The sequence below is a fragment of the Berghia stephanieae genome, chromosome 11, assembly GCF_034508935.2.
Source record: "Berghia stephanieae isolate SIO BIC M18660-M18661 chromosome 11, UCSD_Bste_1.3, whole genome shotgun sequence".
Classification (NCBI taxonomy): Eukaryota; Metazoa; Mollusca; class Gastropoda; order Nudibranchia; family Aeolidiidae; genus Berghia; species Berghia stephanieae.
This window is the reverse complement of record NC_088370.1, coordinates 32,873,572-32,895,435: the sequence shown is the minus strand read 5'-3', so window position 1 is coordinate 32,895,435 and position 21,864 is coordinate 32,873,572. Positions and strand designations below refer to the sequence as shown.

The window sequence follows — 21,864 nt, the reverse complement described above, 5'->3', positions numbered from 1 at the left end:
CATCTGCTGAAAATTACAATTACCATTGCTCACTCTCTTCGATTTGAATGAATAGGATACATGTTTTCATTCCTATACTATCTTAGTACCAGCCACTGGTCAGATTCCATCACTTGAAATTACATATAAATTTGATTTACTGCTGATATCATCAGATGAACTCCTCTGATTTCTTAATTAAAAACGAATCCTTCTCCATTAACAATGGCAACTTCTCCATTCTCCATTGCAATTACAAACCGCAATGTGTTCCAAGTCCAAAGTGTTATTTGTATCCATAAGTATCAGATCGATTTTGAATTATGGAAATGTTTTCGAAAATTTCTCTTTCATTTCTTTAAAGAATCTATTGTTTGGAGGAAAAGTAGGAAATCAGTTTGTAATTTAGTGTTATTTAGCTATTTTATTGTCAATGCCGAGTGCAATTTTTTTTCATGGAGCTTTTAAATCTCACCGACATGGAGGCAGCAGATTACAACACTCCTCTTTGTTATCCTAATTCTATTTGTTGTAGAAAAAATAAGAGCCTAATAATATCGAGTTCGATCACTTACAATAAATGGAAATGAATTTTATGCATCATTGTCAGACTCAAATGATCATCGCGGGAGGCCTTCCGAAAGCTCCAACACCCCCAGTATTCTTGTTTTTTATAATGTTCTAGTAGGGGTTTTGGGAGGGGGGACTTTTTTTTCTTTAAAAAAAAGTCTCCCCCCTCCCAAACCCCCTCCTAGAACATTATAAAAAAAGTTTTCCCCCTCCCAAACCCCCTACTAGAACAAGAATACTGGGGATGTAGGAGCTTTCGGAAGGCCTCCCATCATCACATTACATACTTATTTCAAGCTGTTGGTATTCCTGATTAATTTGACACTATCGATGAACGTATCGAAATTTCTACATTTCTGTCCCCTTCATGCAAAAAAAAAAAAAATAAAATAAAATAAAATGCCAATTAAATATAAATAATAATGTGGTATTATCTCCCTTGCAACAAAATCATCGATAACAGAACAAGGTTTTAGATCGACCATCCTGGCATTTAAAATTTCTTCTTCTTTTTCATCCTCTTCATAGAAATTGATCAAGGTCATTATGGTACTGTGATTTAGTCTTTGCTTCGTACCCGTATGATACCAAGTTCAAATATCCACCGCGTTATGTGGTCTTCAGCATGCCACCTCTTTCCATCTCAAGGTGCAGCGCTGCACTGCAGCTGACACTGGGGTTAATAATTAAGTCTTTACTTGGATTATACCCTAAGACGAATTTCTGATTTAGGATATATAAAGGAAACTTTATTACTTATTTACTTTTTTTTTCATACTTTGAGGGAGATCGTGTAATACATGTTACAGGGTGTTGATGCTCGCGCGCGCGCGCGTGTGTGTGTGTATGTGTGTGTGTGTGTGTGTTGGGGTTGCTGTATCACAACATTTATTTACAATTGTTGTCAACCAGTAGCAAATTATTCCTCTTCTTCTTCTTCTTCTTCTTCTTCTTCTTCTTCTTCTTCTTCTTCTTCTTCTTCTTCTTCTTCTTCTTCTTCTTCTTCTTCTTCTTCTTCTTCTTCTTCTTCTTTCTTCTCCTTCTCTTCTTCTTCTTCTTCTTCTTCTTCTTCTTCTTCTTCTTCTTCTTCTTCTTCTTCTTCTTCTTCTTCTTCTTCTTCTTCTTCTTCTTCTTCTTCTTCTTCTTCTTCTTCTTCTTCTTCTTCTTATTATTATTATTATTATTATTATTATTATTTATTATTATTATTATTATTATTATTATTATTATTATTATTATTATTATTATTATTATTATTATTATTATTATTATTATTATTATTATTATTATTATTATTATTATTATTATTATTATTATTATTATTATTTTCTCTCATATCTTTTCAGAAAAGTAAATATCATGTCAGTCAGACTTTAGACTACAAAAATGGGTACGCTCTGCCAAGAAGGCCAGAGAGGGGCATTGGCGGAACACAGCTGTTTCACAACCAATTGTCTGAAAGTGAGCTGGATGATTTGGCCAACTTCAACCCCACACTGACCTATGGACAGGCAAAGCAAGCACCTCCAGCAGCGTTTATTCCTGCTCATGTGGCATGGGACAAGAAAGTGAGTAACTCTCTTTTGGAGAAAAATGAATAATCTATAATTTTTAATCTTTCCGAATGTTGTTTTTTTTTCTTCTTGTTTTAAATTATATACATATCAACAATTTCATTATCAACTGAGTAGCAAATTAAAACATTTTGTTAAAGGTTTTTAGTTGAAACATGTTTGCTGAGTTGTTGGTTGTATTCACTTTGTGAAAACACTTCCCTATAATCCGTTTACATTTTGTTTTTTGTCTTTTCTGTAGGTACTCAAATTCAATGCCTACTTCAAGCAGACGGTACATGAATCTCCTGCAGAATACTTCAGAGTTAGACCAGTAGAAATTTTCTATTACTTAGAAGATGACAGCATCTCAGTGATCGAACCACATGTGGAGAACTCTGGCATGCCACAAGGTATGGGATGAGAAATGATTATACACTGTATTTGCTATTTTTACCCCCTTTCTATAGAAATTAGTAAAATAAAGCCATTTTCTTTTTGTTCGAGCCAGATTATCTGTCTATGTACGTACGTTAATCTAAAGCATGTAAAGAGATTTCCTCTATAATCATGAACGTGATGAATATACATGTCTCCTAGTTCATATAGAATTAGAATTCCCTTTCATTTGATTAAGGAAAGTCGCCTTTTAGGAGCTCTTTTTATATAAATATTCTTACAACAGTTTGCCGTAGTCTTAGGTGGAGTATTGTTAATTAAGTGCCCCCCCCCCCCCCCAAAAAAAAAAAAAAAAAAAAAGAAAAAGAAAAGAAAAAAATAAATGAAAACAACACTTTGCCCAAATTGTGTAATTATCGTCACCCATTTATGCCACTGACCAAGTTCAATATGATTTGAGTTTGTTGATTTTCCAGACTCCTACTCTGCAGTTCAACCATCAACGCGGCAATCAAATTTTAAAAGAATGTATCTTCTCTGGTTCCTTGAGATCATTTGACCATTTTGAGCATTTACACATTAAAGAGGTTATAGGTTTTTGAATTTAACCATCCTTCTTTTTATTATTTTTTGTAGGCAAACTGATCAAACGTCAAAGGCTTCCAAAGAACGACCAAGGCGACAACTGGCACTGGAAAGACATCAACCTGGGAATGAACATCACCTTTTATGGAAAGAATTTCCATATCACCAACTGCGATAAGTTCACAAAGGTAAGGAAAAAAAGATATTCTGTTTTAAAATAACCCTTTTTAAAATCAAATTCCCATTTACACTTTTTCAAAGAGTGCCTTGTTTATTTATCTTCGGTTTATTTATAATGCTTAATGATTAGAATAGAAAGAGCCATTTTGGTAACATCAGTAAGATCAAGTGAAAAAAGAATCCTTTTTGAGTTCTCCACAATAATATCGTTTATTGTCATTAACTGGAAAGAAATACATAAATGTTTCTATCGTATTTTTCTAGACTTTTTCATTGATTTAATGATGAAATATTACAATTATTTGTTTCATGTCATATTTCAATAATGCACCCAAGGGTTAACCTTTAAAATCATCCGACCTTTATGATATTAATCAAATGATTATAAAACGAATGACAACACTTTTAAAATTTGTATTCTGTGCCCTTGTGAAAGTCACCTTGCCCGAGCTTACTTTTTGACATTATACTGTGGTTGATGAGTGGGTTATTCTAGAATTTTATTGACATAGATACTATAGACAAATTTCGCCCAGGATATGAATAAAGGGAATTGTAATTGTATTGTGATCGTAATTAATTGTATCTTTTTTTCCCCTTTTTTACTATAAATTATAATAATAAATGAAACTTTCTAATTATTTTCAGGACTTTTTAGAAAGTGAAGGTATTGAGGTTGACCAACCCGTTTCCTTTGAGGAAGACCCGTATATTACAAAACGTGTTGAAGCTGCAGCTCTGCGCACTTACACAACCAAAACATCCTTCGACAAATTGAAGCAGTTCAAGGAATTGGACAGGAAAGTCCTTCGATTCTTCTGTGTTTGGGATGATCGTGACAGTATGTTCGGGGAAATGAGACCCTTCGTAGTTCACGTGAGTTTCAGCCATGTACTTTTCTACCCTATAAACCTATTTCAGAATAAGACTCCAAAATGAAAAAAAAAAAAACAAAAAAAAACCCACACGTCTTTACACTTTGCTTTTATATCTTCCTTAAACTTAATCTAGAAATATATATAGAAAGCCGATGGGTAGAATACATAGGCGAACTGTACAATGATCCAAATAGAAATGAACCACCATTGAAATTCAAAGAACCATTAAGCGGACCAAACATCACCAAAAGTGAAATTGAACATGCCATGGAACGAATGAGGGATGGTAAAGCAACAGGCCCTGATGAAATATCTGTAGAGGTATTAAAAAGCCTAGGAGATCTAGCAATTGATGAACTTCACATATTATTCAACAATATATACAACACTGGGAAAATTCCAGAAGATCTCTGTAACTCTATTTTCATAGCAATACCAAAGAAAGCAGGTGCAGTCAGATGCGAAAATTTTAGAACTATAAGTTTAATAAGCCACATCAACAAAATACTGTTGCGTATAATTATCAACAGGCTAAGGAATAAGATTAACCCCGAAATCGCAGAAGAACAATATGGATTCCAACCTGACAGAGGGACAAGGAACGCAATATACCTCCTCCGTGTTTTAAGTGAAAGAGCTATGCAGGTTCAGACCCCACTATACCTCTGTTTTGTCGACTACAAAAAAGCTTTTGATAGAGTACGCCACGAAGAAATACTAAAACAACTGCACTCCATTGGCGCTGATGAGAAAGACCTCAGACTCATGCAAACATTATACTACACCCAGCAGGCATCTATCAAAATCGGAAACTCTACAGGAAATTCCATTCCTATTAAGAAAGGAGTCCGTCAAGGGTGTGTTGCCTCACCAGATCTGTTTAATCTATACCAAGAAACAATCATGAGGGCATAACTAATATGGAGGGAATAAAAGTAGGGGGTCACAACATAAATAATATAAGATACGCAGACGATACGGTACTCATTGCAACATCAGAAATCCAACTTCAAAAGATTGTTGACAAAGTGGTAGTAGATAGTGAAGCCAAGGGAATGGAAGTGAATATCACCAAAACGGAATGCATGGTAATACAGAAAAACCCCGAAAACAACAACACCTGCAATATAACGATTCACGGCGAGCAACTTACCAACGTAGAAAGTTTTAAATAGCTAGGTTCAATAGTGACAACAGATGGAAGATGTAACCGAGACATACGAGCAAGAATAACTCAAGCCAAACAGGCCTTCATAGACCTGGGAAACATTTTGAAAAACAAACAGATGTCGTTCGGGATTAGATTCCGAGTCTTGAAGTGCTACGTGTGGCCAATCTTGTTATACGGATGCGAAAGCTGGACTACAAATGCAGAAACACAAAAGAACATTGAAGCTTTTGAAATGTGGTGCTTGAGAAGGATGCAGAGAATATCGTATACTGCACACAAAACGAACGAAGAAGTGCTAAAACAAACATACCAACAAAGGAAACTAATGCCCTTAATAGCGGATCGACAACTATCCTTTTTCGGACACATAGTAAGGAAAGATAAAAATGAATACCTGGCAAGTTGTGGAAAAATACCTGGTAAACGCGCCCGGGGGAGACAAAGAAAAACACTCATAGACCAACTGAAGGGCTTCACCAACCTAACAATCCAAGAGCTGTTTGAAAAAGCAAGAGACAGGGAGGAATGGAGAGAGATAATTCATGCAGTATCCGAAGCCTGGACCAGGCATGGAACCTAGAAGAAGAAGAAGAAACTTAATCTATTTGGAAGAAATTGATATTATGTGTCCCGTTACTAGTCTGTGTAGTCTTCTGTTAAAATTAATATCATTTTTTTAAAAACCCTGAAATCTACATTGTCCCTTTAACTTGAATGAAACCTGTTAAACACATCTTTATCCATTTGCTTAGTTGCCTTTTTCTTTAATGAACCCTCTCCTTACCAACCATAGGAAAATCGTCACATTCGTTACGATGCAACCAACAATTTTCTCATTCTGATTTCTCTTGTACATCACAAAATTTAAAGAATGCTTTGATTACAGCTATAAATACTAAATAATATGTTGTAGAACTCATTGTTATTTTTTGTTTGAGTAAGAAAAGTCTATTTTTGTGTTGGGCGGGGGTGAATTTTCGGGGGAAATTCTAAAAATAGCTGGTAATGAGAGAGTTAAAGCATGTACAATCTTGTCTTATCCCCCTCTTCTCCAGTACTATCTCGTTGACGACACACTTGAAGTAAGGGAAGTCCACACTCCAAATGATGGAAGAGATCCATTCCCCGTGCTCATCGGCAGACACAAAGTTCCAATCAATCGTTTTGATGTCCCCTCCTCTTTCCCCGGTGTGGTCATGGAGCTGTCGGACCAGGAAATTGCCAAATACTTCACACCCAAGGACTTTGCCATAGGCAAGACTATCCACATATACGGTCGCCGCTTCAAGATATACGACTGTGACAATTTCACCAAGGGTTTTTACTACCATCATTTCGGTGTCACCGACTTCACCCCTATTGAGGTCAAAGGCCCTGCCAAAGAGTTGCCTAAGATGGTGAGTTAAATAAAATGATATTTATGAATAGTTTAGTATCATTATTTATTATTGGACATGAAACAAGAAATGCTTTACAGTAAAATAATCAATTTGGCCTCGACTTTAATTTCAACAAAATATTAAAACATACGAAATATTTTTCTCTTAAAAAATTTATAAATAACTGTAAATAAAAGGCTTTGAAATACAAGACCGAAGTGGCCATAGTTACCCTGGATGGCCATAATTACCCTGGATGACCATAGTTACCCTGGATGGCCATAATTACCCTGGATGACCATAGTTACCCTGGATGGCCATAATTACTCCATGCAACGGTAGGTGAAAAGCTGAGGAGCAAGCACTGGTTTAAGATAACAATTTAAATAACGATGTGGACAATGAAGTGCTAGACAAAGAGATGAAGAAAGAAAAAAAGGAAACGAAAAACAAATTAAACAAACAAACAAACAATAAATAACAATAATGATAATTAAAAAGAAAATTCAGTCCTCATGACCAGATATGGAACCTCAAACTTTCTGAAAAATAGTTCAATGATTTTGTTCCTTTTTTTCTTAAAATTATTGTTTCCAGTTTCACTTTTTTTCGTTGGTGTATTTTGTCTTATTGGCAATCAAGCAGGGAAAACAATCAGAAATAAGGATTTTTTTTTGTTTTGATAAAACTATAACCAATTGAGGGGATAATTTCTTACTTTTATTTATTCATTCACACATTGTTCTTTCTTCTGTTTGCGTTTAAAGACTCCATCATCTTATTAAGTTTGTAGCGCATACCTATTGTCTGAAAGCTTTTTTGTTGTTGTTGTTTTTGATGTTGGCACTTGTGAAATTCAGTTTGTGATGCTCCAACTTCAGTGATATTCATTCGATCATCCATGCATCCATATGTTAGGTTTTTTTTCTTTCAAATAATGTTGATTTTACAGAGTTGTCTTTGTTGTATAACTCACATTTGGGTTGTTTGGTCTTTCGTTCAAGCCCTGTTCTGGATAACGCAAAGTTGAGTTCTTTGAAAAAAGCTCTTTACTCATATTCATCGCACACATCTGTAAAATAATTACTTTCAGCTGTTAACAATGCTCTCTCTCTCTCTCTCTCTCTCTCTCTCTCTCTCTCTCTCTCTCTCTCTCTCTCCCTCTCTCTCACAAAGTAGCAGTATTCATTTCTCGTTCTAAATGTTAAATGTTGCTTTTAGTTTAGGAACCCTTGTTAATGACTTTGAGTGGATATTAAGTGGATATTGCTCTATATATAAGCTCAATGTTTATTTATACTTGTAGGAAATTGCTGAGTACAACAACTTTGGGTCCATTGAAGATTCCCTCCAGTCCTGCAACAGTCTGATCCCTCAACCCCCCAAGAAAGACTTCATCAAAATGTTGGAGAATGATCACAAGGAACTTCGATTCGAAGCCATGATGGTTTGTACTCTCATTATTGTGTTGTTTTATTTAATTAAAAAAAATATAGATAGAATACATGCATTTCAGGAAAAAATATCACTTGTCTTTAACCCTTTCCTTACCACCTACAGCAAAATCGTCACATTTGTAACGACAGAATATACGTTTTTCTTATTCAGATTTATTTTGTACATCACAAACTTTGAAGAATGATCTTTGTTTGATTAATAAGATCATAAACTCGTTTTGTAGAGAGCTTGTTTGAGTTTAAAAAATCAAATTTTCCTGCTGGGTAGGCCTGCCATTATTGGGAAAATACTGAAATCGATTCGTAAGGAAAGAGTTAATTGTCAAATTGATTGTAACTAACAATAGAACAGTAAAGTTGCTGCCCCAAACGTAAACAAAGGTCGAGAAGCACATGGCAAACCACATGTTCCTGTCTTGACAGCTCACGTTCCAATGTAAATAATAGAAAGAAAATAACCTTTAAAATTTGGCTGTTAGGTGGCAAAAGAAACACATATTCATAAATACTCGATCATGCATCAAATAATGTCTAGATATGGATATTTTATGGAACAAAAGGTAAAATTTATCAAAAGTTACAGTCTATCTATTTTTAGACCAGAGCAAATTATTGCGCTGGTGTGAACAAAACGAGAATTATTCGGAGCCTGATTTTCAGAATAATTTAGTCTTATATTATTATTTCTGCAACTGTTGGATTTTATGTAAACATATTTTCAATACTGAAAGTGTATTGCCTACAACTCAAACTACAAAATTGGGAGACCTATATTGTGCGTAAATTATTCCGGTCCCTAACGGAAATCACTAGCAACTTGTTATTGTTTACGTTTGGGGCAGCAACTTTACTGTTCTATTACTTAATCGTAACCTTATTTACTCATAGTCGATCAGAGAGAATCTAGTGAGAAATGTTCACCTCTAAATATGTCTAAAAACTTTATATAAATGTCATAAAATAGATTTTGAGAAATGTTTGACACAATATCCCATACCCCTAGAAAAATGACTTTATAAGAAAATAGCAAAAAATAGCTTTTCGTTTTTCAAACTTTTCTTACTACCTATACCCTTTTCGTCCGTGTTTTTCGTACCTTTATAGCATATTTTCAGAAACTGGACTTCAATCATATTGTTTCTAAGATAATACAATATTGTTTCAACCAAATTTCAAAATCAATTTTTTAAAGGATTTTCTTAGTAATTAGATAGATCCAAACTGCCCCTAAAAGTACATCAGCTTTTCCCGTTTCACTGGTAGTTGCTCCCAAATAAGAGTAATTCTGTTCAGTCGTGCATGATTTTCATTGTCATTTTCTCAGAGCCCTGGTTGTATGGTAAGGTTATTTGATCGTTAAGTTTTGGACATTCTTGAGTTAAGTTTAAAGAATAATTTCTAATTATTTATGTTTCATTTGTGATTGAACTGTGAGATAAAATTCCTAAAAATGACTAGAAAGTAATAATGATGATGATGGTGATGATGATGATGATGATAATAATGATGATAATAATAATAATGTTAATTATAATAATATTGATATAAATAATAATAATAATAATAATAATAATAATAATAATAATAATATAATAATAATGATAACGATAATGATAATTAATAATAATACTAATAATAATAATAATAATGATAATAATAATAATAATAATAATATAATAATAATAATAATAATAATAATAATAATAATAATAATAATAATAATAATGATAATAAAAATATAATAATAATAATAATAATAATAATAATAATAATAATAATAATAATAATAATAATAATAATAATAAGAAGAAGAAGAAGAAGAAGAAGAAGAAGAAGAAGAAGAAGAAGAAGAAGAAGAAGAAGAAGAAGAAGAAGAAGAAGAAGAAGAAAAGAAGAATAAGAAGAATAATAAGAACAAAATAATAATAATAATAATAATAATAAATAATAATAATAATATATAATAATAATAAATAATAATAATAATAAATATATAATAATAATAATAATAATAATAAAATATAATAATAATAAATAATAATAATAAATAAATAATATAATAAATAATAATAATAATAATAATATAATAATAAATAATATATAATAATAATAATAATTAATAATAATAAAATAAATAATAATAATAATAATAATAATAATAATAATAATATAAATAATATAATAAATAATAATAATAATAATAATAATAATAATAAAATAATAATAATAAAAATAATAATAATAATAATAATAATAAAATAATAATAATAATAATAATAATAATAATAATAATAAATAAATAATAATAATATAATATATAATAATAAAATAATAATAATAATAATAATAATAATAATAATAATAATAAATAATAATAATAATAATAATAATAATAAATAATAATAATAATAATAATAATAATAATAATAATAATAATAATAATAAAATAATAAATAAGAAGAAAAGAAAAAAAAAAGAAAAAATAAAAAGAAAATAAGAATAATAATAATAGAAAATAAATAAAATAATAATGTAATAATAAATAATAATAATAAATAATAATAATAATAATGCATAAATAATAAAATATAATAATAATTATAGATAATAAATAATATAATAATAACAAAAGAATACAATAAAACAATAATTTGCATTTGTTGGATTGATTATCAGAACCTTTCATTTGATTGAAATTTTCATATCTCTCTCCCCCGCCCCCCCCCCCCCCCCCCCCCCCTCCTCTCTCTCTCTCTCTCTCTCCTCTCACTCTCTCTCTCTCTCTCTCTCTCTCTCTCATCTCCTCTCTCTCCATCTCTCACTCTCTCTCTCACTCTCTCTCTCTCTGTCTCTCTCTCTCTCTGTCTCTCTCTCTCTCTCTCTCTCTCTCTCTCTCTCCTCTCTCTTTCACGGGACCTAGATTATATTGACATATTATTAATACTCCAAATTATCTTTAACGTATTGTAATACCTTTAGTGGTTGTATTTCATTGGATAATGTTGATCTGAGAATTATTCAAAGTTTGACTTTTCACTTTTCTTACACACATATGTGACTACAAATCATCTTACTTAATCGGGTATTGCGTTGAGTGAAGCAGGTACCAAAAATTGAATTACAGTTGGAAAAAATCAGAGTTTCCTAAATTATTTAACCTTTTTTTTTTTGCTGTGAAAGAAAACATCATATCTATCACTAAAGCAAATCCAAATTCTTATGGGCTCATTGTTGTAATGGAAATAACTCTTAAACCAACGCAAAATATTATCCATTGCAACAATGTTAATTCAAGCCCATAATTGTGTTCGGCTATCAGACCTCCAAATGTGCGCACGTTGGTTTTCAACACTTGATTCACTCTAACTGAGGGTCACATATTGAGTTACCCTCAGTGAAAAATGCGTGCTTAACCAGTTAACTGCTGTTTTTTTTTTTTTTGGAGAAAAAAAATCCCACGTATTTAAAAATTTGGCCAAATCTAAATCGATCTTCTTCTTCTTCTTCTTCTTCTTCTTCTTCTTCTTCTTCTTCTTCTTCTTCTTCTTCTTCTTCTTCTTCTTCTTCTTCTTCTTCTTCTTCTTCTTCTTCTTCTTCTTCTTCTTCTTCTTCTTCTTCTTCTTCTTCTTCTTCTTCTTCTTCTTCTTCTTCTTCTTCTTCTTCTTCTTCTTCTTCTTCTTCTTCTTCTTCTTCTTCTTCTTCTTCTTCTTCTTCTTCTTCTTCTTCTTCTTCTTCTTCTTCTTCTTCTTCTTCTTCTTCTTCTTCTTCTTCTTCTTCTTCTTCTTCTTCTTCTTCTTCTCTTCTTCTTCTTCTTCTTCTTCTTCTTCTTCTTCTTCTTCTTCTTCTTCTTCTTCTTCTTCTTCTTCTTCTTCTTCTTCTTCTTCTTCTTCTTCTTCTTCTTCTTCTTCTTTTCTTCTTCTTCTTCTTCTTCTTCTTCTTCTTCTTCTTCTTCTTCTTCTTCTTCTTCTTCTTCTTCTTCTTCTTCTTCTTCTTCTTCTTCTTCTTCTTCTTCTTCTTCTTCTTCTTCTTCTTCTTCTTCTTCTTCTTCTTCTTCTTCTTCTTCTTCTTCTTCTTCTTCTTCTTCTTCTTCTTCTTCTTTCTTCTTCTTCTTCTTCTTCTTCTTCTTCTTCTTCTTCTTCTTCTCTTCTTCTTCTTCTTCTTCTTCTTCTTCTTCTTCTTCTTCTTCTTCTTCTTCTTCTTCTTCTTCTTCTTCTTCTTCTTCTTCTTCTTCTTCTTCTTCTTCTTCTTCTTCTTCTTCTTCTTCTTCTTCTTCTTCTTCTTCTTCTTCTTCTTCTTCTTCTTCTTCTTCTTTCTTCTTCTTCTTCTTCTTCTTCTTCTTCTTCTTCTTCTTCTTCTTCTTCTTCTTCTCTTCTTCTTCTTCTTCTTTCTTCTTCTTCTTCTTCTTCTTCTTCTTCTTCTTCTTCTTCTTCTTCTTCTTCTTCTTCTTCTTCTTCTTCTTCTTCTTCTTCTTCTTCTTCTTCTTCTTCTTCTTCTTCTTCTTCTTCTTCTTCTTCTTCTTCTTCTTCTTCTTTCTTCTTCTTCTTCTTCTTCTTCTTCTTCTTCTTCTTCTTCTTCTTCTTCTTCTTCTTCTTCTTCTTCTTCTTCTTCTTCTTCTTCTTCTTCTTCTTCTTCTTCTTCTTCTTCTTCTTTTCTTCTTCTTCTTCTTCTTCTTCTTCTTCTTCTTCTTCTTCTTCTTCTTCTTCTTCTTCTTCTTCTTCTTCTTCTTCTTCTTCTTCTTCTTCTTCTTCTTCTTCTCTTCTTCTTCTTCTTCTTCTTCTTCTTCTTCTTCTTCTTCTTCTTCTTCTTCTTCTTCTTCTTTTCTTCTTCTTCTTCTTCTTCTTCTTCTTCTTCTTCTTCTTCTTCTTCTTCTTCTTCTTCTTCTTCTTCGTTCCTCTGATGGACATCTAAGGCTGCAGTCCGATATCTGCTATGAAGTCTGTGGTCCGCTTTAGGTCCTCAGCCTCACCATGGAGGTTTGTTTTGAGTGTTGTAGGGGTGACCCAGTGGTTCGAACGTTGCACCTTGTATAGTGGGCAATCCATAAGCACATGTAAAGTGGTTTCATGGTCAGTTCCACATGGGCAATAAGGGGTTGTTCCAATACCTAGCTTTGTTAAAATATGTCCTCTTAGTCTATTGTGTCCTGTTTGGAGGCGGAATAGGGTGACTTGGCTACTTCGCTAAATCGGTCTACTATTTGAACGACGAGTTTTTGGTCGAATTTTTAGATACGTGTTTTTTCCAGGGTATGGCAGTTAAGTGGTTAAAGTGAAATTATGACGAATAAAGGTTATGAACCAATATACATTTTAAAAAATAATCAAGACCAATAGTAGGTATTTGACCCGTTATCTTAACTACACATCTTGAACTAATTGATCTGAATCGAGTTTGGTTTTTTTACACATTCATCATCATCATCATCATCATTGCCTTTTTCACCCTGGGTCAGGGTATAGGCCACAAACAGACAGTTTCCATCCTTCTCTATCCCGAGCTAACTTTTTTATTTCATTTTTACACATAGTTCTACTCAAATTTGGAACTATTAGCATGATGTTTTCACTTGATATTTACTTTGCTACAAGTTTATGTATGTTTCGGGTATTTACTGGGAATTTCCGTTTGTTTTGAGAATGCTATGCATGAGTATGATAAAATCAGCAATATATTATTTCTAATCTAATTATTATTTCTAATAATTATATAAGTTTCCAAACCTAATCTTGAAATAAATACAACATCAGTTAAAGAGATGATTAGAGCTTTTGATTTCTCACTAGGCATTTCAAAACAGATGGGTCGTCCCTCTATCTAAATTGTTTTTTTATTGATTCTTTTTTTTAAATATAGCTAAGCTCTCTGAAAATCAGAGAAAATACCAGAAAAAAGGGATGGTTTACTTGTGAATAAGGCTCATACATAATATCAATGCATGATACATTACTATTCTAGTACTTGCCATAATATTGGTGTATTACTGATAACACTTGAAGAAGTCTGAAGGCCGAAACGTATATTATTTGATATTGTTTCAATTTTAGAACTGTATTAACTCACTTCATCTCTATAGTATAACATGTTTGTGTTGAGAAGAGAGTATACTATGGCTAAACTGCTAGATCGCTTGCTTTGCAATGGAGACCAAAAAATAAAATAAAGAGAGTAAAGGTGACTACGTGTAACCTAAAGGAGGTCAAAGGTCGAAATATTGTTTACATTTTTTGTATTGTCCCCTTTTCTCCCCCTTGTGCGGCTATGTGGTCTAGTGGTATGACACTCACTTTCGGATTGGAAGGTCCTGAGTTCGAGCCTGGCTCGGCGCATAGTTGAGTACTTGGAAAAGGCTCTTTACTCTCATTCTCTCATCGTAATCAGGTGTAAAATGAGTACCTGGCCGTTAACAGCATTGTCTCTGTCGGAAAAAAAAATCGTAATATCGCCTAACAGGCGTTATGTCTCGTTCTACATGTTAAATGTTGCTGTTGGTTTGGGACACATTGTAAAGCGCTTTGAGCGGAGTGGATATTGCTCTATAAAAAAGCTCAAGTTTTTTTTACTCCCTTTAATTTAGTCTCCATTTTATCGATTCATTTAGGCACCTCTAGCTTTTGAATTGCAGTGTTGTTTATTGACCACGCTCGAAGTAGTATCAAAAGATCAAACTGTAAATAGCCATAACAATTGAAACTCCTTTTTTTTTGGAGTGCTAGATCGCGTTGATATTAGAGAGTTCCATGTTCGAATCCCATCACCACAACATATCTTTATTCTGTATTGTCTTTTGGCACCTCTCTACTCACTTTAATTCTTGTTATTGATGATATCAAATAAAATGAAATAAATTCCCATTATTTTTCGCTAAGGGGACATTTTTCTTTTGGGTCTATTCCAAGGGAAGACTGGAATAACCCAGACGTTAACCGCAGGGCAAAGTGAGCTAAGGCTAGGTGACTTGCTCAAGGCCACACAACGCGGCGGGGAGTCGAACTTCGGTACCTTTCAGGTACGAAGCAAAGACCATACCGCTGATCCATTCATTCATTCTGTGCGGCTATGTGGTTTAGTGGTATGACACTCACTTTCGAATCGGAAGGTACTGGGTTCGAGCCTCGCGCTCAGCGCATAGTTGAGTCCTTGGAGAAGGCTCTTTACTCACATTCTCTCACCGTACTCAGGTGTAAAATGAGTACCTGGCCGTTAACAGCGTTGTCTCTCTCCGAAAAAATTATAATATCGCCTAACAGGCGTCATGTGCCGTCCTACATGTTAAATGTTGCTGTTGAACAGGGACCCCTTGTAAAGCGCTTTGAGCACATTTAGTGGATATTGCGCTATATAAAGCTCAATTTAGAAGCTCAATTCTTCTGATTTTGTATGAAAATATTCCTCTCTTTCATTTTACACCGTATCTTCTTCCAACAGGACACAATCAGACCGGAAGACCGACATCGCAGATTCATCATTTCCTATCGCCTCATGGACGATATGCTGACCATCTACGAACCGCCCGTCAGGAATTCTGGCATCATCGGAGGGAAATTCCTGGAAAGGACACGAGTGGCCAAGCCTGGCTCTAGCCCAGAGAAACCGGTCTACTACGGCCCTCAAGACTTTTACATCGGTGCCGTTGTGGAGATTTTCAAACACAGATTTGTCGTCACCAACGCGGATGCCTACGTACTGAAGTACATTGAAGAACACAAAGCACAATTCCCAGGTAGAGTTTTTAAAAAAAAGAAGAAAAAAAAGAAGATATTTGCATTACTTTTTTTTAAATGTTTAAACTAGAGCTTTTATATAGCGCAATATCCGCTAAATGTACTCAAAGCGCTTTACAAAGGGTCCCTGACAAACAGCAACACGTAACTTGTAGAACGAGACATGACGCCAGTTAGGCGATATTACAATTCTTTTTTGGACAGAGACAACGCTGTTGACGGCCAGTTACTCATTTTACACCTGTGGTGAGAGAATGTGAGTAAAGAGTCTTTTCCAAGGACTCAACTATGCGCCGAGCGAGGCTCAAATTCAGGACTTTCCGATCTAAAAGCGAGAGTCATACCACAAGACCACATAGCCACACATAAAAAAAAATGTTTCATGGCATTTAGTGAAACCAAGGTTGCTTGAGGTATTACCACAGTTGGGCTTTTCTCAAATAGAATAAAATAAATGGATATATATATATATATATATATATATATATATATATATATATATATATATATATATATATATATATATATATATATATCAGTCTAGATGCTATTAGAACGTAACCCTATCTATCCGATTTGTACATATTGCTCTATCAACTTGATTGCTTTAGTTATTGGCTGATAAAATTATTTTGAGCTAGAACAATTCCTTATAAATTCATTATTATTGGGTTTTTCATATTTTCAATCGTGCCTCTACAGCGTGCAATTCAATTCAGTCGTATATATAAACGAATGGGTGTTGTAAGATATTGATTGTCTGTAGGCATCATTTGGAAAATGGCAACTCTGTTGTTATTGCAAAACCTTAATAAAGTCAGCCGTAGATTTCTAATTGGAGAAAAAGTAATCTATCTCATAAATGTAACACGATATTCATGCCGATATGAAGCGGCGTTTTTGCTAAATGATTATTGTCTACATTCTAATTATCTTTGATATTTGAAATCTAATATAAATACGGGGGCGAGGCTATATTGGTTGATTTGGTGTCTGGCACCTTTCCATCTTTTAAAAATGGATTACAGAATTATTAAAAATAATAAAACTGAGAAATGGTATAATATCGCCTCTTAATTATTTGAGCAAGTATTTTCTTTAATTTTTTTTTCTCTATCATTTGTATTTACAAATAGCATGTTTTAAGTCATTTTCTTCTAATTTTGGCACCACCTTATACTGTAAGCATGCCACGCCACTGTATAAATATATATGTATTCTTTGTTTACTCGAAAAAGGCCCAAGGCCGAAACGTCATAATTTGTTTTGCGTTGTTCATTCATGAGTCAGATTTACTCCCTTTATCTTTATCTCCATAAGTGAAGCTAAGTAAACTAAGGGAAAGTGGGATTTTTGTAGCGTCAGAATCCATTTCTTTTGAAACTGAATCATTTCACATTCCAATAGGGAATGAGATTAGCGGAAGAGTAGCGTCCCTTGATTGGACGTCACCGGCGGAATATTTATTAGAGAGAGAACGTCATGTTGGTTGTGCGCATGCGTCTCTAGTTCTCTCTTCCGGAGACACCTCACCGAAAGCGAGGACGAGAGAGAGAGAGACGCATGCGCAAAACCATTTTGACTTTCTCTCTGTAAGGTGATGTCCAATCAAGGGACGCTACTCTTCCGCTAATCTCATTCCCTATAGATATTACCTTAAATATAAGATCGCTATGATTTGACTAGTAAAGCAAAAAAGATGATTATCAAGTGGCGCCTTTCATAAATCACACATCTTTGGTTTTGTTTAGGATTGATGAAAATATTCTCTCCACCATTTGTTGTTGGTTTGTATCCAGATCAAGTGTATGATTCCATTAGACAAAAGGTTTCTGAGCAGACTGGACCAAGAGAATCTATGAAGGGAGGGCCCATGAAAGTGCAAAGACAGTGAGTGATTTAGCTTTGTATTTGTTTGTTCCATGATCGAATTTGAACGCATACATAAAATCCCTCGACTGACTAATAAATTATGAAAAGGAGTATATAGGGTTAAGGATAAGGATCTAAGCATATCACAACTATTGTAAAAGGTTACAGTCGTGTCAGTTTAGAGTTACAGCTAAAGGATGCATGGGACCAGAGATTTGTCATCAAAACAAGATGGCTGACCGGCTTCCATTTTGTGGTTGCAATAGAGCAACATGTGTTCGTTTGTCAAGAGGGCACCTGCGCTCAAATTAATTCGTTTTTTTTTTTGGTATGAAAATTGTGTTATTTCGATGCATGGGACTGATATGCAAATTGTGTCAGAGATGTGTCCTTATTTTTTCGAATCTTTAGTCTTTTATTTTCACGCAGTAGTGGGTTTAGCCTTTTTCATGGCTTGTGCTAAGAACGCCTTATGATAAATCAAAATCGGGTACATTAAGAATTGATTGATTGACATATCAGGACCAGCGTGGTTCAGCGGTACGGTCTTTGCTTCACATCCGAAAGGTACCGATTTCGATCACCCGCCGCTGCGCTGTGTGGCCTTGAGCAAGTCACCTCGCCCTAGCTCAATTTACTGCGCTGCACTGCGGCTGCCGCCTGGGTTATTCCAGTCTTTCCTTGGAATAAACCCTAAAGACAGATTTCTCCTATGGAATGAATAAAGGGAATTTTATTTTATTTATAATTATATTCTTCTTTTGAATTTATTATTATTTTTATGACCAATTAAATTTGGAATAATAATAAAAAAAGATACACACTAATTTGGCCACCTTTTATAAAAACAAAACATTATCTAACAATCAATTTTATATCTATGTTTTAAAATTATTTTTTTAATCAACCTGTTTACAGGTCCGGTGATCTCGAGCTGATGGTGAGGCAAGTCCGTGCCCAGCTGAAGAAAATCGCCGTGACAGACAAGTCAAGGGTGGATGAGATGTTCCTGCGCTACAACAACAACCGTACTGGCTACATCGATGTCCAGAACTTGAAAGATTTATGCAAGAGGTTGCAGCTTCCCATCGATGAAGATGTCCTACACACCGTAAGATTTTATACGTTAGAATATTAGATGTGTGCAAATAGTTTAACCCTCTCCATACCACTTTCAGCAAAATGTCACCCATCGTCTCAACACGGTATTATGTCGGAACGAACCAGATGCTTAAAAGCCGAATTTAATGTTAAGCTGGTCAAAAATATAAATTGTTGGCATCAGTACCCTAAAATATGGTATTCATTCTCATCAATAAAATATACAAACTAAACACAACTCTGATATTTCTGGCTATAAATTCAATTTTCAACATCCCGACTTAATACCGTTTTGAGGCGAAGGGTCACAAATCGTCACATTTGTTACGACACAATATACATTTTTGTCTTATTCAGATTTATTTTGTACATCACCACAAACTTTTGAAGAATGATATTTGTTTAATTAATAAGATCATAACGTTATTTTGTAGAGAGCTTGTTTGAGTTTAAAAAATCAATTTTTTGCTGGGTAAGCCTGCCATTTTTGGGAAAATACTGAAAATGATCGATAAGGAGAGACAATCCTCAATCCTAGAGATTTTTTTTGCTACTTTTCAGAATTGGAAACAAATGTATTAAAAATGATCATGTACAGAGATAGTCATTCAACTACCATTAACATGTAAAAACTAAGAACATTAGCTTTGATACTACGCCTATAATTTGTCTCTGACAAATGTAATAAATAGGCATGGGGTGAAAGTAACCCAGGGTATACTAGGGATATAGTAGGTGTTAAGGTTGAGTGAGTTAAGAGGCCAGCAGATGACCGAATGCAAACATGGGCTTATGTTGATATTGTTATAATGGAGTACATTTTGAGTTGGTTTGAAAGTATTTGATTCGTTTACAACAATGAGACTCTAACAATTTGGGTTATCAAACCTGTAAATACGTATATCTACACGATGAAGTACACAAATTGGAAGTGGTTATAGAAAGCAAGCTTGTGGCGAAAATCCATTATTCTTGTGTTTTTTTTTGTTCAATAATAGGGAAAATGTTTCTTGTAACTAAAATTAATTAATTCAAAGTACAGCTTTCGGTAGAATTGGCCACATCAATATTATAATTTAATAAACAATAGACCAGTTTTATAAAACTTCTATTATTTAAAATTCCATTAAAATTTTCTTTTTAAGTCATGGGTTCAAGTGAATAAAACTCCCAAACAAAATTTGTAAATTGTAATCTGAAAAAAAATTCAAGAAGCTTTTAAAAATTGGCAAACTATATCTGATGACTACACTGTCTTCTTTACACAATAAAGAGGTTTCCTCATTAAAATGGTCTGAACAATATCTTAAATAACAATCGTTTTATGTTTAAACAATAATGTTTGGAGCCATAACAAGATCAATGGGATTTTTAATAATTCTGTGCAAATGGAAATTTTTATATGATTATACTTTTAAGATTTAATTAATACTTATTCATCGGTTATGCAACGTATTCATTTGTTCACATATAACATTATTCCTAATTCATCCATTTTCTTTTTCTTGAAAAATAATGTTTTCAATTATCAATATATTTAGTAGTTTATATTTCACTTCTTTGCTCATCTTCTTTCTTCTTTTTGTTTTCCCCGACAGGTTGTGTGCCAGATGACGTCAGACCCAGAAGGACACATTAGTTTAGAGGATTTCCGTCAGTTTATTGAAAGCAGTTAAACACTCTCACCGTCAACCAAGAGCTTTTATCCGTTTACAACTATAATAATAACGATGCTTTAGAATTCACAATAACAGTCGTTTTCACGCATTTTGACTGACCAAAAATTGAGTGCTAGTGTATGGAATACAAGATCTATTTACTACCACTCAAGGTTTTAATATAGTGGTCATCAATTTTGATATTAAAAAAAAAGAAAAAAATCTATCAAATTTCTTCCTTGAGGTTAAAATGTATCCTCTTAGTATTATCTTGTTAAGAAATAAAAAAGTACAAGTCTTTACTTTAAAAAGAAAAAGTATAATTTAACAGATGAAACAGTACCAATTTTAATCTCAATTAAGACATATTGTGTTGTGGTGTTATGCAATTTGATATGAGAGAATGAGAATATTATAGTGCATGAGTGATTTGAAAGTAAGCGAGATTTATAAACTATGATAAGGATTACTATTGTTTATGAATTATACACTTTAATGAATGATGTGATGTTCTTAATGATGATGGAGGGTTTAGAAGAAAAATAAATATTTGACTTATCTGTATAAATTATTTTAGTCTTACTTGAAATATTTTATTTATCCTGTTTCAAGAGATAAAAAGATTGTATTTATTTACAACGAAAAGTGTTTACAATTATTAAAAGTTTTGTTTTGTTTCTGAAAATGAATGCATACTTTATTCCCACACTGCTGTAAGTGATTAGCGTTACTGCTATCGAACATTGCCTTGCAAAATGTTAATTAATATTGTCTTTCCTTTATCTACTTCTACCATGCAAGTAACTGCTATAAGATATGAGATCGTTAAAAAAACATTGAACAATTTTCCGTCCAAATGATAACGAAAATTAATTACAAGTATTATTTTATCTATACAAGTTTATTTGTTAAACTTTATTGCATTCATAGTTTTCAAAACAAAATAGCAATTTTGCGATTATTTATTTTTATTTCATCACAGTGGTTTTAAGTAATTAATTATATATTATTATCCGCGAAACTGCTTTGTAAATAAATCTACAATAAAACAGTCCATGTCACTTTTCAACCAATTTGTTTTTGTTTTTCTCTTCTTAATAATATTTTTGTTGTTTACTGATATTCTATTTTCCCAAAAAGGTGACTGACTATATTAATCTGGGCCCAATTTTATGCAAGCGGACTAGATTTAGTTATTGACTAATCTAGTAAATGACTTGCTTAAGCCTAAACGAAGTAAGTGACAAACAATACTGAATTTTATCAACGTTTTCTAGTTTCTTGCGTAGAAGTGGGCGTTGTAAGGACGATGACTAATTCGGCTATTTGGTGCAAGTAACATCCCGCTCTCTAGTACACGA

The 21,864-nt window shown here is 33.2% G+C and overlaps 1 protein-coding gene across 4 annotated transcripts in view; it reads left to right on the top strand.

Moving 5' to 3' along the window:
- The window catches only part of LOC144957342 (EF-hand domain-containing protein 1-like), an 89,454-nt gene extending 67,882 nt beyond the window's left edge, over window positions 1–21,572 (top strand). The window contains exons 2-12 of one of the 4 annotated variants that reach the window (XM_078888510.1): window positions 1,896–2,117; window positions 2,365–2,515; window positions 3,138–3,274; window positions 3,915–4,142; window positions 6,371–6,712; window positions 8,001–8,141; window positions 9,476–9,490; window positions 15,577–15,871; window positions 17,672–17,762; window positions 18,663–18,855; window positions 20,444–20,820. In XM_078888510.1, the coding sequence (XP_078744636.1) occupies window positions 1,896–2,117; window positions 2,365–2,515; window positions 3,138–3,274; window positions 3,915–4,142; window positions 6,371–6,712; window positions 8,001–8,141; window positions 9,476–9,490; window positions 15,577–15,871; window positions 17,672–17,762; window positions 18,663–18,855; window positions 20,444–20,521 (1,893 nt within the window). In that variant the 3' untranslated portion in view covers window positions 20,522–20,820. Of the gene's footprint in view, window positions 1–1,895; window positions 2,118–2,364; window positions 2,516–3,137; window positions 3,275–3,914; window positions 4,143–6,370; window positions 6,713–8,000; window positions 8,142–9,475; window positions 9,491–15,576; window positions 15,872–17,671; window positions 17,763–18,662; window positions 18,856–20,443 lie in introns of all 4 variants that reach the window. The other 3 variants (XM_078888512.1, XM_078888511.1, XM_078888513.1) reach the window with 3 other exon arrangements.
- The last annotated feature ends 292 nt before the right edge of the window (window positions 21,573–21,864 follow it).